The sequence below is a fragment of the Plectropomus leopardus genome, chromosome 11 (assembly GCF_026936395.1).
Source record: "Plectropomus leopardus strain MGB_pleo_1.0 chromosome 11, ASM2693639v1, whole genome shotgun sequence".
In the NCBI taxonomy this organism is placed as follows: Eukaryota; Metazoa; Chordata; class Actinopteri; order Perciformes; family Serranidae; genus Plectropomus; species Plectropomus leopardus.
Genome location: NC_142186.1, coordinates 11,231,497 through 11,247,872, shown reverse-complemented (window position 1 = coordinate 11,247,872; position 16,376 = coordinate 11,231,497). Strand labels below are relative to the sequence as shown.

Below are 16,376 nucleotides of genomic sequence, written 5' to 3'. Positions count from 1 at the left end.
ACCCCTTTTCTTTGCCTTTTTCTTTTTCATTATAGTTTTGTCTTGTCTTTACACTTTACTTCTTTTTCTGTTCAACCTGTCTGTTTTCTTTGTTGATAATTCCTTAAATAAAATTTTACTAATTTCCTCACTTTCCCTTTTCCTTCATTCTTCTGTATTGATCTTATTAGTGTGTGTATTGACATCTTTTAAAGGACCTGTGTCATTAGAGAAAACAACCATTCATTGGACTTGAAATTTTTACCAGCTGCAGGACGCTTGATAAATATAAAGACAAATACACAGACATCACCTACTGTGGCATTCACTGTCACTGCAATATGTGTGACAGTCTGTGTGGACTACATGAAGAAACACTGTAACAATCCATGTCACACATGCATGGGTACATACATGCATGTGTGACATGGATTGTGTGACTGTTTATATGCATGACTTTGTTCCCTCTGGTGTGTGTGTGCATGGGTGTGTGTCTGTGTGTGTCACTGATGTCTGCTCGCCTGTGTATGTGTTTATATACAGTCTGATGTCTGCCAGTAAACAGCTGGAGTTGATCTATTTTTACACATTTAAACATAGAAGTGACATTTACTGAACAGATAGAATGTCAGTTTGTCTACATACAGTATAGTGCTGGATACAAGCTTCATTTATTTTACATAACTGCTTATCCGGGTTCAGGGTTGCAGGGGGGCTGGAGCCTATTTCAGCTATTGGGTGAGAGGCAAGGTACACTCTGGACAGACAGCGTATGATTCTATAATAAAATGTAAAGCTTACAGCCGTTGGACATCATCCTGTGGTGTTAATGTGATCTACAGTAATAATTGTAATTGGTGGAGGGACTAGTGTCAAACATTAAAAACATCTTTTGGTTACACGTTTGAAGCAGGTTCTGAACAGCTTCCCTGATTATCACCAAGGAGTTTTTTTTTTTTTTTTTACTTTTCTTCCAGGCTCTGCTACTCTCCACGCATGGCAGCAGTTGGCTCAACCTCACATGGGCGCTCTGCTGGATCATCGGCCCGGTGTGGTGACGAAGGGCTTCCGCACTTTAGCACACGAGCAGGAACAGGAAGACGGCTGGCACCTGGACCAACCAGAGGAGGACGAAGTTTCATGCGACTCATTCACCGGCATGCCAGGAGAGAGCTCTGCTCCCTTGGATGTGCCTCACTCTACCTCTTCTCCCTCCATCTGCTGCAACAAAAATGGAGACACGGATGACAATAGCCAATCGGAAACATTGCAAGGAGACATGTGCAGGGCTAGAGAAGCCATTCATGGAAAAGATGGACATGTCGGAAGCATGCCCCTTTCTTTCTCCGGCTCGTCCCCTTCTTCTTCTCCTCTCCCCACTTCTTCTGAGATGATGAATGGACACGTGGACCTCAAGGAGCTCCAGGCCTTACAGGCCGCCACAGTGGACCGTATGCCTGGTGAGGGAGCGCTCAGCTGAGCCCACTGCACTGCATCCACCCACCCTTGTAACCCTGGAGCATGGGGAGTAAAGGGGAGGGGGGTGAAGAGGAAGGGTGGGAGGGTGAGGTTACTGGGGAAGGTATTTAATGGACATCTCACAACCCCAATGTGACGCACACACCTGCACCTGATGTCACACCTGCACACCCACCCATCCCACCGGCAGTCCTGTGTGTGCAGCCATCGAACCCCATCAAGTACATGTTTTTGTTCATTAATCTACTTCAGTTTACATCTTTCAAGTCTTCCTTCTCAGCTCACTCCTTTTTTCATGGCCACATTTCGCTTTATTTCAAACAGTCACACCATCATATCCTCTTCAACAGGGCTTTGACTTTAGGGTGTCTTTAATTACTCTTACAATCTCAGAGTCCCTCAGCGGTGAGCTGCAGCACCAAACGAAACTTTCTCATGTTTTGGTGTAATTCATAGAAATGTAATTACGAAAATATTTTGGCACTGATAGTATTTGATAAACTTCCTTTTAGCGGTCAATACCGGAGCACATGCACTACCATGCATGCAGAAATAACATGGCTTGAGTCCAGTATGTAGGCACATACGGGTATATCAGGTGTTATTAGTGCAGCTGTCTAAGTCACATGAACACATGACATCCAGGCTGGGTTACGCAGGAGCTGACTTGTAGCTCTGCTATATGGTCACCTTTATACTCAAATGGAACTATATGATTTATTTACAGACTGAATATATTAAAAAAAATCCCAAGATGAAACAATTAAGAAGCCATGTTACCAAGATGTTTGGTTAAGACAAAATAAGACCCGCAGCGTAAAGTTAAACTTGAAAATCCTGAAATCCAAAACCACAAATTAAAAAAATACATGAACACATGAAACACATGAAAATACTTACAAAAGGATATCTACTTTGAGGCAAATTTGAAATAAATTTTTCACTGCAAATGTCATCAATAAAATCTGTGACCATATTCCATAAAAAATGTATAAAAAACAGACAAAAAAAAACAATTTAATCCTGATTTTATGACCAGAGCACATATTCTTTTCAGAACGCTTCATATTTAGCTGCATTCTACCTGTACATACAGTACAACAGTCAGCCCCGAAATGGGTTGTTTATTGCTCCTCATCTTTTCTTCAATATTTAGTAAAAAAAAAAAAAAAAAAAAAAGCCAATAGTTAAATGTGTCTGTCAAAAAAAGCACTACCCTTCATTTCCGTCATTTCCCAGCTTTGCTGTTCTATCTCACTGTGGTGGGCTTTTGAGGTTCGTGCATCTGCATTTTTTCAGTATTTTCCTGCACATGAATCATCATCCAGTCTATTCAGTCAGGACAATACACATTATATAAGACATCATGTCAGATGCATGTGGGTGTAATAGCCCATACAGTGTGTATAACAGCTCGCTTTCTCCTCCAGTGAATAGTTGATTACATACATGAACCTGTTTTTTGGCTACATTCTAAACAATGAGCAAGACTTTAGCATGACTAAGGATAAAAAAATAAAAATAAAAAAAAGTCACTGTCATATAAAATTTAAAACAAACAATAAGGCTACATGTTTAGTTAACTAAAAGCTTATTTTTTTTTTAGTCAGATGTCCATATATACACTTTTGCTTTCTCTAATCATTCCTCCTGTTCAAACATGCCATTATAAGATCTCTTGCTCGTGTGCTTTTAATGTGAGTGATTTCCTTGTTTTGTTAAAAAAAAAAAAAAAACATTCTAAAGTTTATATTACTAGAAATCTTCAGTGGTGTGCTTGTGATCGCCAGTGTGAGCAGGACAAATGATTACAGCAGTCATATATATATATATATATATATATATATATATATACATATAACAAAAAGCTGTTGGCAAACTTGCCTAACGTTGGGTGTCCACAGTGCGCGTCACCTCATCACCTCAATGTCTTTGAAATTATGGAAGCTAATGTGTGTGGGTGCTTTTGCTTGGGGCTCATTCTATAATCATGGTCTACCTTCCTCCACTTTGTGTCGAGCATTTTTTTTTTTGTTTACAGTGTTGCTTGGTGCCGTTTGTCTCAGGACTAATGCCTCTCTCCTGTTTTATTCTCCTCTCCTTCAGTTAATTTCCCGGGGAAGTGTATGTCCCATACCAGCTCTACATACACCTTCACCACCTGCAGGATTCTCCACCCTTCTGATCAGCTGACCTCTGTATCCTCAAGGTGAGCAAATTAAATTCCCGACTGCTTATAAGTGCAGTCACACTGTATTCAGTTTGAAAATATCTGCTATGTTTAGTCTGTTTTGAACTGAGTGTAGTGTACCATTATGAACACACGATGGCAGACAGTCATTTTTTGTCACTGAATTCAATTTCTACTTCTAAGTTTTACTAACTGGCACATTAAGGAGAGAGCAAGCTGCTGCTAATTCTACTGTAAACACTGTAGGAAATTAAAGACGACCTACTGTAGTAACAGTTAATGTCCGATAGTGTTACCAGGTCATGACTCGAACATTATCTTAAATGTACACTGGAAATCAAATAGCTGCTTCTCAGCCAAGGATGAAATTTGCCTCTTGTTCCCCTCCAATAGATATTGAGGCAGAGCTACTTTAACCCTTTAAAGCCTGAGCACATTGGCCTTATTTCTTTCAAAACCGTAAGAAGAAGAAGAAATTCAAACCAAATCCCACCCCAAAATCAGCAAAAAAAGTTACAAAAATACCCAACTCAAAAAATGCATTAAAGAAAAGTTACAAAATAAAAATGGAAAATAAGCGCTAAAATAATATATTTTAAAAAATTATGTAATATAACTGTAAAAATAAATATATGTAGTTATCTTTCTCTTTTTCCTTTTCATAGTTTACTTTTCTTTCTTTCTTTCTGTCTTCTTTATCAAGTCATTTTTCTTTTATTAATTTCTTGCAGTTTGCGAGACATTTCTTGCCAAGTTGCTCATTGCCTTTGTTCCCTGTTTTTGAAAGAACTCAAAGCGATTAGCTCGGGGTTTAAAAGGTTTAAATGCTTAAAAGGCATCTGAACACGACATAAGAAAACTTCTGTCGATCCAGGTTTCAAAGGGTTAATGCCACAGCACCTGGCTGACTTCATTCTCTCTGTCCCTGCTGTCTGATTGGCCTTGGCAGGTCATGTGATGAGGAAGATGAAGTGGAGTTGTATCATATGGTTGTCATGGCCGGAGTAGAGCAGACCCATTGAGTGCACCCACTGGGTGCACATGGGTGAGGCAATGCATGGGAGTGCATCCCTAAACACTGTGGGTGTGTGTAAACAGAATAACATCAGCATTTTGCCCTAACGCTACACATAGTCAAAGCATTGTGGGCCTACATGTAGTTTGCCTCTAATGTTCCCTGTCAACATGTTACTAACAATCCAGCTTCTGATTTCAATTCATGACTCCAATCACTGATCAAATCTAACATTTTTCAGAATTTGAGAAAAGTATATGATGGGAATAATCGAATCTGATCTAATCAAAGGTCCACTTTCTACAATTCATAAATCAAACATTATCATTCATTAAAAGGAACCGGCTGTGGTGTCCACACTTGACTTTGATCTGCTCCATTGGGCAGCTCATAACAAATAGTTTTGATTGTAACCCCCTGTCTGAATTCAAAGCCAGTCTCTGAAATCATATGTTAGCGTCTACAACAAGCCATTCAACACTTTGAGACCTCTGCTTTGGTATTTTGCTACCTGGACGTTGTTTTCCCCTGTTTTTGTGTCAAAGTAAAACGTGGAAACAACAGTTTTTGTAATTGTTCCACTGTTAAGCAAATGGTGCTGCAGCTGCAAAGGAACCATTCAGGGCATGTTTGCACCGTCAATTTACGTCCACTAAGAGTGCTTGTTTTTGCCGCTGACAGGAGATTATTTCCTTAGAATCTGACAACCTATGGAGAGGAACCTACAGGTCAACCTTTTTGCTACAAAGTGAGATACTTTTTGTTCATCCAGAAAAATCCCCAGAAATCATCTTCACTGAAGCCAATCATAGAAATCATTTTCTCATAGTAAAACATACTTGATTGAAAATTGACAGTAACAAAACAATATTAAAAAATGTATTTTCAATGTTCCAACAATTACCAACTCTGTTTTGGTTTAAACATACCCTTAATTCACCCAGTTAGATGTGAAAATATGCTGGCTTTATACACCCTAAAATTACAGTTTTTTTTAATGGAGTCTTTTGAGTTAGGTGCAGACAATTCCAGGGCTGTTTCTGATTTTTTTTTTTTTTTAGATGGTCTTACTTATTAACAAATATGTCGAAATCTGTATGGATCCTTTCCATACGATGTCAGACACATAAAATAATAATCTGAGACTTTTAGCTAACATACATTTACGAAGCTCATATGCCCGGAGTGGTTACATTACAGCTTGTTTTGTGGCTGCAGTTGTCTCACTCAATACTGGACCCATTTCAAAAATTGTTATTCCCATGTTTTTATGTCACAGTGATTCATGGGAGTAAGATCCAGACTGAAAAGCACCAAAGTAACCCTTTACTAACCGCTAACAGCAGACAGTCTGAATACCAAATCCAAACGTTTTTTTTTTTATCTGATGCCAAAGTTTTGCTCCGAATCAAGAGAGGGATAATGATATCCTCCTTATATATGACAGCTTTGCCCACATGACCCAAGGACTAGAAAAAGGTCTTGTGACCACAGGAGTCAGCTCCTTTTTCTGGATGAAGTGGATTTTTGTGTTTAGTTTCTTTATTGGACTTACTGTGTGGTAAATAGTCTAATGTATGTAAGTGGTGATGATCCTGGTTGTCATTTCAAATATGTTATTTGTCACTGACGATGGGACTGTCTGTGAATTGTAATGATTTTATGCAGACTTAAACTGGTCTACACGTCTCAGTTGCCCCAGAAAGACAAAGGTTGACTTCCTGCATGCTTTTGTTTTAGGTCTTGTACACAGAATTTCTAATGAGTCCTAATTGTCACTAAAAGCAAAGTGTACAGACTGGATAACTAATGTCCACTAATTTCTTTCCAACTCCCCATTCTGTTCCTCTCCATGCTCACCCACTGCTCCCTGTTCCTCCTCTCTTTTCTCCTCCCTTCGTCTTAACACACTCCTCCATCTGCAGCTCGGCTATGGCCTCCTGTCAGAGCAGTGCTTGCATCGGCACCCCTACCCCCGCCTCGTCTCCCATACCCTTCTCTGCCCCACAGACACCTTCTTACACCCCCTGCTGCACCCCACGCCGCCTCTCTCTCTCCCTCTCACTAGCAGAGTCCTCCACCAACCTTCGGGACTCCACCAAGACCACCAGCACCTCTTTAGGCCTGGTGCGCCTCCTGCTGGAGCATGGGATTTCTGCCTCGGTGTACGACCCCCGCAGCTGGGACCGAGGGTTGGATGCGAGCAGAGCTTCAACACCCGTGGGAGAAGCGCAAGCGCAGAGGAGCACCAACGCACTAGGGGAGACTGAAAAAAGAAAACTGGCAAAACGCCCGGACACCCTCCTCCTCCAGCCCTCCACTCCGCCCAACTCCCCTCGATCCAAATCTGCCTCTTCCACCACCAACCGCCCAGTCTTTCAGTTCAGCCCTTCCGCTGAAGACCCGCCATTTTATGACACCTTCCTCGCCTCTAAGCCAGCTCGTACCATTCTGAGGGAGATTCTGGGGGAGGCGGAGAGGGAACGAGAGGGACGACTGGATGATGACAGCCATACAGAGAAGCTAAACCTGCGACTTGTGGACAAACTGAAACGTTTCCGCACCCTCTCCCCTCATGCCGGTCCTGCTTCATCTGGGGGTTCTCTATTAGCCTCCTTTGGCTCTACCGGACTGGGGAACAGTGCACTGGGCGGGGGGCTTCCAGGTTTGAATGCAGGGCTGAGGAGGAATCGGAGCTATCCCGCTATGGTAGGGGCCAGTATGGCTATGAAAGACCCGGGAGGACCCCCTAACGCAGAGATGGTCATACCACATACGATGCAAACCCCACAACAGGAAATGGACAAAATGCAAACAAATCACACAAAGGCCGCACACATACCACAGACACTACATGAACTGGACACAGCAGCACCACAGACAGTGAAACAGACACACACCAGGCCGAACTTCAGACTGTGGCACTCCACAAGCAGCGAGCAACACAGTGACGATGAAACCGGGACATAATGGGAGGATAGTCAGTGTAGTAGCTCATATTCCAAAACACTAACCTTTCACAGTACCATACGATGTTAAACGTGCACACATACACATTTATTTACAAAACCAAATATCCTACACGACTGTAGAGTGTCCCCAGACCAAACAGCCACACTGATGAACAGTACAAGCTCAAATAAGTCATCTCTTCTAACCAGTCCAGACTCTAACTGGTTAAACAGTCACCAGTTAATGAAATGGTGGTAAATGAACCAGTAGTGGCTGACACTGTTACACTGTGTTATACTCATATACTGTCAGACCAGACTAATGATGGAGTATGTTGCCTTCCTCTGTGTCCATGGTAACTGTATATTGTTTATGCAATATACTGTGTCATATATAGTACAATATTAAAGGCCCAATCTGGTGGATGTACTGCAGAGCTTTTCCACTACCACTTTTTAGTCTGAATGAGTGCACTTTTGGAAAAAAAAAAAAAAGGCAACACATTAATTGTAATGCACTGGCCTGAATATAACATTGTTTTTTTTATTCAGATTACAGAATTTATTTATTCAGAATGGGTTTGTGTGCAGGAATGAGGGGCTGTCTGTTCCAGGACTACACAGTTATGCATTCACTCAACAGATGTTGCTGCACTTCCAGATAATGCTGTGTCATGGATCAACTGTAGCCTTAATGTCGCTACTTGAACAGGTTTCCCGTGTGTTACTGCAACACAAAAATCTCCACAAAGTACGATCGACCGTCAAAAACGACACACATCTGTAGTCTTTGGCTTTTAAATGAAATACCTGATATTTGTAAAAACGTTGTCATTGTGCACTGGTGTGACTGGTTCATGTCATCCCAGCGTTCAGTCTATGGTAATAACAAACCAGCTCATGTTAAAGCCAACCATGAAGTGAACAAAAAGTCTCTCTCCCATTAAGACAAGAAAACGCCATGATAAAGCTGTCTGCTAGTCCTGGATGGGGTCAGCCTATTACCAGAGCCTTTATTCAGGGATAGGATTATATTAGATTTTTTTTTTTTCAACTGTACTGTATTTTTATTTAAGTGTGGCAACATATTCAAATATGGTTAATTTTGCTGCCTTGTTTCATTCAAAGTGCAAAACATTGTCATTTTATATTCCGGCCATATTTTATTGCACTGGAGTTAAATGGAGGTTATATTGTCACATACAGTGGCACTAGAGATTATTTTCTATAATCCTTATTTTAAAAATTAATCCAGATTGGGACTTTAATGTGTGATCTCGCTGTGACTTACTGTTCTTATGTGCCTAAAAACAGCTGACAAACTGTATCTCGTTGGGTTTGCATTTGTTTGGATTAATGTGATAGTCATTTTAATGCAGCAGAGTGAGTAAAAGATTAATGTATTTGCATCTGAACCTGCTAAGGGTCCCCACACATTTGTGTCTCTTTGTTTTTGTCTCCTAATGAGTTTGGGTGAAGCATCCTGTTGGTTTATAATCCACAGAACGGACATGTAGCACATACACGGTAAAACAGAGCAGGTCCAGCTGTAACAGACACCTGTTCAAACACTGTGACTCCAGACAACAAGAGGCACACTGGCAGAAAACACAAAACTCTGTTTGTCAGGCTCACTTTTTTTCCCATATTGCCTGTCACATGAATAAAAAAATATAATTTATTTGTTCAAATCAAACAAGCGTGTGGGTGAAAAAAACAGCAATATTAAGCATTATAAAATGTATATGTTTCTGAATGTAACTGTAAATGGAGTGACTTGAAATATCCAAATGTTGGTTTTAAAGAGCAAGAGACTGAGCTTTATTACAGTTTGTTGCTGAAGGGAATTTTGGGGTTACTGACCCAGTTCAAGTGTCCATCCTTGTAAAGGCCCAGACAGTTGTTCCATAAATCATACTAAGCTATATTTAAAAAAGAGAGAAACACTTAGATTTATCAGCCCATGTTAGAGATATGACCCTCACACAAACACTCTACTGGCCACGTTAAGATAGATCTCTGGCCCCGTCACGCTGATCATTTAGGTAATGATCAGCATTTGAAGTTGGGCACTTGGACTGGGCCACTGACTGTCTGAAAGTGAATAAATGGACAGAATGGCTGGCTCTGACGCTGGCAGTGATCTGTTGAAATCCTTAATGATTAAGGGGTTATTGTTATCAAGTGAGAGATTAATAATCATTAAATATATTTATTAAATACTTGGATTATTAGAAGCACGCATAGAACTGAATGTCCATTGTACATGTGTAAGTGAAGGACTTTTGCAGATTGTTTTTATATTCTAACAGCATTTTGAATCATTTTTCATTGGATTGTTCATTTTAAAAAACATTTCTCCGGGGCTTTTGAAACAGCTTCATGGAAACATTTCCATTCAAACAATGGGTACAGTAAGCTGTCTACAAGCTTATAGTGCGTCGATGCTGCCCATTACGCCACAACAACACAACAAAAACAAAAAAAGTTAACAATTTACAGTATTTGAGAATGATACCAAGCGACATGGAGCTGGTGTGTGTTTGCGTGTGTGCTTGCTTTTCTGTGTGTCCACTGAATCATCTGAATGTAAGTTATTACAAAAAGTAATCCTGCTGTAGGGCCATATATTTGTACAGTATGTTGATTTATCTTCAGTTTGTGTTGGGAAGTATTATTACATTGTAAATGTATGCAACACATATAGTCATGTTAACTTTTTCTTTTTTTTTTTTTAAAGATAAACTGTAACAGTAGAACAAAAATACAGGGAATTGAGTTGTTTATTTTCACTTAAGAGGGAAAGAAACTTTTCTGTTCAGGGACTGAAGTGTTCTATTCTACAGAACAGACCGTACCGTCAATAAAAGAAAAAGAAAAAAAAGACTGGCTCATTTTCCTCATTTAGCGTAGAATAATGACGTGATTTACTGACTGCAACCCAATTTTTTTTTATGTATGATTTATTTAGGAAGTTTTCGACACAAGAAGCATACATACAATACAAAAACCTTCGTATGAATATGTACAATTAACTAAGAGAACTAAGAGAAGGTGTCTTGATATACAAAGACAAGAGAAAAATAAATCAGCAACAAAAACAAAGGGAAAAGAAAAATGGGATGCTACAAGTTCAACAAAATAGGATGGCAAAGAAAGGTCAATGGGTAAAACACCAAAAAGGCCAACTAAGGGTGAGGGGTGAATGTTGGCAGATATAATGGATGAAAGAGAGTTGAAAAAAACAGATTTCCAAAATGAAGACAGGGCGGGACATGTCCAAAACATGCCCAGATGATATTTATCACAGTTTGAATTGATGCCAGGATAGATGCGGGCTAGTTTACTGCAACCCAATTTTGACAGCATGTGAAAGTTTTGCTTATTTTATACTGCTGGTTCATAATCACATATCATTTGCTGTAGAGGCCTGAGAACAAATGATCAATCCTGATGGGCCATAATGCACCAATATGTCTAATATCTTATAATATATGACTGAATAATATGGTGGAAATCAGCATCAGTTTAATAAGGACCGTTTTATGATACATGCAAAAATATGACAAACTCACAATACAATCCCATTACATGTTGATAAATAATGCTGAATTAGTAACTGGACTACCACAGCTCCCCGTGTCTGCACCACATCTCTGTGGACAGTCCAGGCCTCTCGCATGTTCAACCTCACCAGTTTTCCCTCACCACTCTTCTTCTGCATTCGCAGCTCTGGCTCCTTATTAAAGCCGGCGCTCAAGTATGCAGTGCACGAAAGCAAACAGCTCCTCCTCAAAGCCAAAACCAACACCCCCAACACTCATTTTCCTCCCATACCTCGTCTCTTTGAGGACAAATACTATAAACAGGAACATCTATCAATGCGTGAACAAGCTCAGTGCTACACTGCTGCACTTTCATGGCACAGACAGTGACGCTCAAAGCTTTGGAGACTCATCAGCAAATAACACCAATATCCTATAATCACATTAAAGGGACAGTTTATCTCCAAAATAATCTCTGCAGCCGATATCTCAACTAACAGCAAAATAATCTAGATTGATAAATAGCACTACAGGTAAGAGGAAAATATGTATTTTTGATTTTGTGGTGAACTGTCCCTTTAACAATAATGGACAGCTGATAAAAACGTGTATAGCAATACATACGGCTGGTAATTTGAGCCTTAAGAACAAGGTGGTATATCATTCCTGTGTGTGTTTAAAGTTGGGTTGAGGACCAACATTTACAACAGAATCCATCACAACAGCCTACGTGGGTCAGTGGAGTTAGTGGCCTGGTCTCAGGTGGCAAAACTAGTAACATTAAAATAAATGTGCATCACACCAAGGAGCCCTTTCAGTGTCAATCTCAAATATGAATGCCCTCACCTATACGGTGAAATGCCCCAATTCTGAAACACAATACCATATACTGATGTTGTTTCTGTGATTATCACAGAAGACTTCAGTGCATTCGCTTTGCAGTGCCGTTGCAGTTACAGCCTTATTCCACAGGGTGGCAGTGTGTCTTATAGGACAGGACTGACAGCTGGTGTAAACACAACTGTGGCCAACTCTATCTAAGCCTGGAGAAGAAAGCAAACCAGCACTGAAAGATTAGGAAATTCACCCAATGTTGGTTTAGCAAACCCATATGTGCTCCCCCTGGCCTCAGAACGAAGCTCAGCAGATCTTTCTCTCAGACTTCGTCTCCAACCTGTCTCTCCTACAGTGTCTCAGCAAAGACAGTCAGGCAGACAGCACCACCACTCTCTTTCTCTTCAGTTAACTTCTAATAATGATACAAATTCATTTTATTTTTATTTTATTTTTGCAGGCAGATATTGGAAACATGCCTCTAATTAGTTGTTTCAGCAAACCGGATGGAGACAGAAAAACTGACTCTACATTTTAATCATGTATCAAAAAACTGTGTTGTCTTTCTTAATTAACTGATTACCAAACCAGAAGTTGTAAAAGCAGAGAGACAGTGAGGGATCAAAGAGGGGAAACGACCACTCTATCTAAAATGAGATGAAAACGAAGCGAGGAGACAGATGGATACAGGCAGCACTAGATGGTTATGAAATGGTTTTTGATGCTTAGAGGAGGACTAGCAGGTGTGTGTGGTCCCACAGGGGAAATGAAAACATTCTGCAGAGTTGAGTCAGTCAGGCCAGAGAAGTAAAGACGAGCAGGAAGAATGAGATGATGGACGAGAGGAAACTTGTTTACCCTGGCATGTAATGGTCAGCTTGTCTAGTAAAGTAGTTTGTCTGCACAGATTAATATTTGGGCGGCTTGTTATATTTTGGCATCTGTGGAGGAAGGTGATCAGATGGAGAAACAAGAACGCAGCAGACTTTAAGATTAAAGCTGCGCTCGTTTCATGCAGTCTTCAGATCACAGTAGGCGGGTTTCCATTAAAGATTTGTGCAAAACTTAAGCAACATTATCGAAGTGATGATAAAACATAATTGCAAGATGACTGAGTGATGTTATGTGTGGTGATAACATTACAAGAAGTGTGGCGATGGATGTTCAAAACATTAGCAGGTTTATTTCTATTGCAGCCACTGCACTAGCTGTCATTATTTCCAAAGGAAGGCGACGTAGGCGTGTTAATGCGATAATGGAAAGGCAGGCCCAGTATACGAGGGAGCAGCCACGTATGAGGGATTTCTGGGAGGTGATAGTCCACAATTTCACAGAGGAATTGTGGTTTCAAAACTTCCAGATGATCGGCTCAACTTTTAAAGAAATCTGCAATGCAATAACATACAACCTCATGCAAGGGTAAAAACTTTTTTGAGATAAATGGATGTTTTTTCGAAATGTATGTGTTTCCATTAGGCACATTTTATACTCGCAATTTCTATTTGCGCAATTTGAGGGTTAAACCCGCCTAGTTACTGCAAATTGTCAAAGATTAACAGAAAAACGAGGCTGATTGTCCCCTTCAAGAACTGTGAACCTTAACGATCATGTTGTCCATGAACTACCCTAAAACTACCTCAGGAAACGTCCGTGAGAAGCAAACAGACAGTTTCTATGAATCAAAGTAAGCCTGGATCTCCACTGGGCTCTTCTGCTTCAGCCGCTGTGAACGCTTCAGAGCCGAGATTACTCGAGAGACTCTTAGGCACGGAGTAATTAACAGCAGCTCAGAAAGAAGGCCCACTTCAGTGACAGGATGTGTGATCACATCCTCGAGAGGTGACAAATAATGAGCTGCAGAGCCACCGTCCTTCAGTGACATCCTTCACACGGTAACCAAAAGAAACACACATACTCCCAGTGTTTGGTATCCACACACGGCTCTGTTTGGCCATGCCTATCTGTTTTTTATGTCAAATTGTTGAGTTAAAGGGTGAAACGCTTACTTGTTATTTCTATGAGAACGACACTGGTCATTTAGCTTCATGTGGGTCATGTGGAGTTCGCCACTGCAACGCACCTTTATAGGACTGTGTAGGTCCTGCTTTTATTCAATCCAATAGAATTCACGTCAACTCAATTTCCAATTTTATTTATGAAGCCCATTAGCACAAAACACAGTTTGCCTCAAAGGGCTTTATAGCATATGTCATCCCTCTGTCCTTAGACCCTCACATCGCCTAAGGAAAACCCCAAAAAACCCTGTAACTATGGAAAAAAAAAATGGAAGAAACCTCAAGGAAGAGCGGCAGAGGAGGGATCCCTCTTCCAGGATGGATAGATGTGCAATATATGTAATATATGTCATTAATAACAGCCAAATTACAATAATTACAAAAAAGAAAGCGAGAGAGAGAGGAAGTTAACATGAACAATGATTCTCACAAATTCTTTTGTCCCATTGTCATTTCTGCAAACACGGGACCCATTTCTCACAAGCCACAAATCTTCTTAACATTCTGACACTAAAATACTGTTTTTCAGAAACACAAATCAGGAGAAAATTGTTCCAGACATCTCTAGCTGCTTTTACACAGCCTGTATCACGCTGTTATGCCGCCTTGCTGTTTTGTATATAACGTACGAACGCAGAATGCGGAGACAGAGTCGTCTCGCTCCCATGGAAGGTAGCAACAGCGCTAAAAAGGTGTCCGCATAAACTCGACAGGAGGCAGAATGGGTGAAGTTTTCACAACATATGATTTAAAAAGCAGCTAACAGCATTCAGAGGTCAACTCAGATGATGAACAGCGGCAGTAAATGTCGGTTAATTGGGAAAACAATCAAAATTGGGAGCTCCTTACCCTCCGAGCAGAGGATCAGATGGCCTTTGTTATTGTATAAAGCGCTGACGACTTCATGTTATATGCCACAGTAGAAACGAATATAACAGTGTAGTCGTGAATGTCACGCCTGTCACGCCATGCATCAGAGTGCATCTTGGTTTGCACACTTGTATTTAGCGCTCTCTAGTTGTGCTCAAATCACCCAAGACACAAGTTCATATGGCTGCTGCTTTATTCTGTTCTCGTACAGTGTGACGTGTTAATAAAGCTGTGAGGATACTGTGTGCACTAAGTTCATCTTATTCTCGAACTCACAGCCTCTGCAGTCGATGAGCAAACTTTCGATGTGCCTGGATCACACATTTATAGAGAATTCATTACAAACTGTTTTTGTTTTTTGTCTTGCGACTGATGTCAGTCCTCTGACGACGGTTCAGAGCTGTGAAGTCAGTTCTGCGTTTGGAGATTGACTTCATCGATTCCCTCGGCCATTCTCTCGTTCTCCTTTCAGACCCACGCACACACACGCACACACACTCACACACACATACACACACCACACGTACAGACAACCACACACACAGTCAGACTGCCCAAAGGGTTTAAAGTGCAGCCATTAGAGGTTTTCTAGTCCAATGTGTAAACATGTGAAACATATGTTCTCTGGACAACCGGAAGTAATAAATCTGTGAGATACACAGCGTGTCTTTGAGTGACACTAATGTTTCAGTGCATTGTTTATTCATACAACACAGTATGAATAACTGAATGACTGCGTAAAATAAACACAGAAAATGTTACTTAACACCATAGTTGTCACTTTGTCACTAGGTGCTTATGCATGTAGTAAAATATGATCAAATGATGTTTGTTTAACTATCTAGGAAAACATATGTTAATTTATGGTTCAACAAGTTACTATGTGTTCTTACATATTTAGGTTTAATTGAACTTTTTTTATTCTGTTTTCTAGCTTTGAACTACTGACTTCATTTAAGTGTTTAAGGTTTTTTTTTTTTTTTTAATCTTGGTCACAAATTTTGACTGTTCAGTTTTTATGTTTGTCTTTTGTCAGAGTTTCTAGAGTTGGTTTATGTCAGTAAAATTCAATTACACAATTCACAGTTTTGAAGATGGCACACAAATACATTCTCTGGTATGTAGCTCATCAACTAAATGCTCGGTATTATGCCATAAAGCAGTTTTCTCCTTCCTGCTACTAAACACAGACACACGGTGATCTCTGCACAGCCTGACTAAATGTTTACCAGTGACTTTGGCTTCTTTCAGTCTGACTCACTACATACAGCATCTGGCTCTGTGATGTCAAGGCAGATTTCAAAAAGTCAGTGATAGTCAGGGAATTTGCCACATAAAGTTTTGTGGGAGAAAAAAAAAGACAGTTTAGGATTTTTATATGTTTTTAACACAAAGACGTAAAACTCGCACTATTTGTGTCTTGAAATTTTTCAAAAGAAATGTATGTGACCCTGCATAGAGACAGTCTATCAGCCTTGAAATGTACTGATGTTTTCC

The 16,376-nt window shown here is 40.3% G+C and overlaps 1 protein-coding gene across 4 annotated transcripts in view; it reads left to right on the top strand.

Moving 5' to 3' along the window:
- trak1a (trafficking protein, kinesin binding 1a) overlaps positions 1-10,360 on the top strand; it is a 46,827-nt gene extending 36,467 nt beyond the window's left edge. For all 4 annotated transcript variants that reach the window (XM_042489926.2, XM_042489924.2, XM_042489925.2 and 1 more), the window contains 3 exons: positions 957-1,439; positions 3,565-3,667; positions 6,590-10,360. In XM_042489926.2, the coding sequence (XP_042345860.2) occupies positions 957-1,439; positions 3,565-3,667; positions 6,590-7,634 (1,631 nt within the window). In that variant the 3' untranslated portion in view covers positions 7,635-10,360. The remainder of the gene's footprint in view (positions 1-956; positions 1,440-3,564; positions 3,668-6,589) is intronic.
- The last annotated feature ends 6,016 nt before the right edge of the window (positions 10,361-16,376 follow it).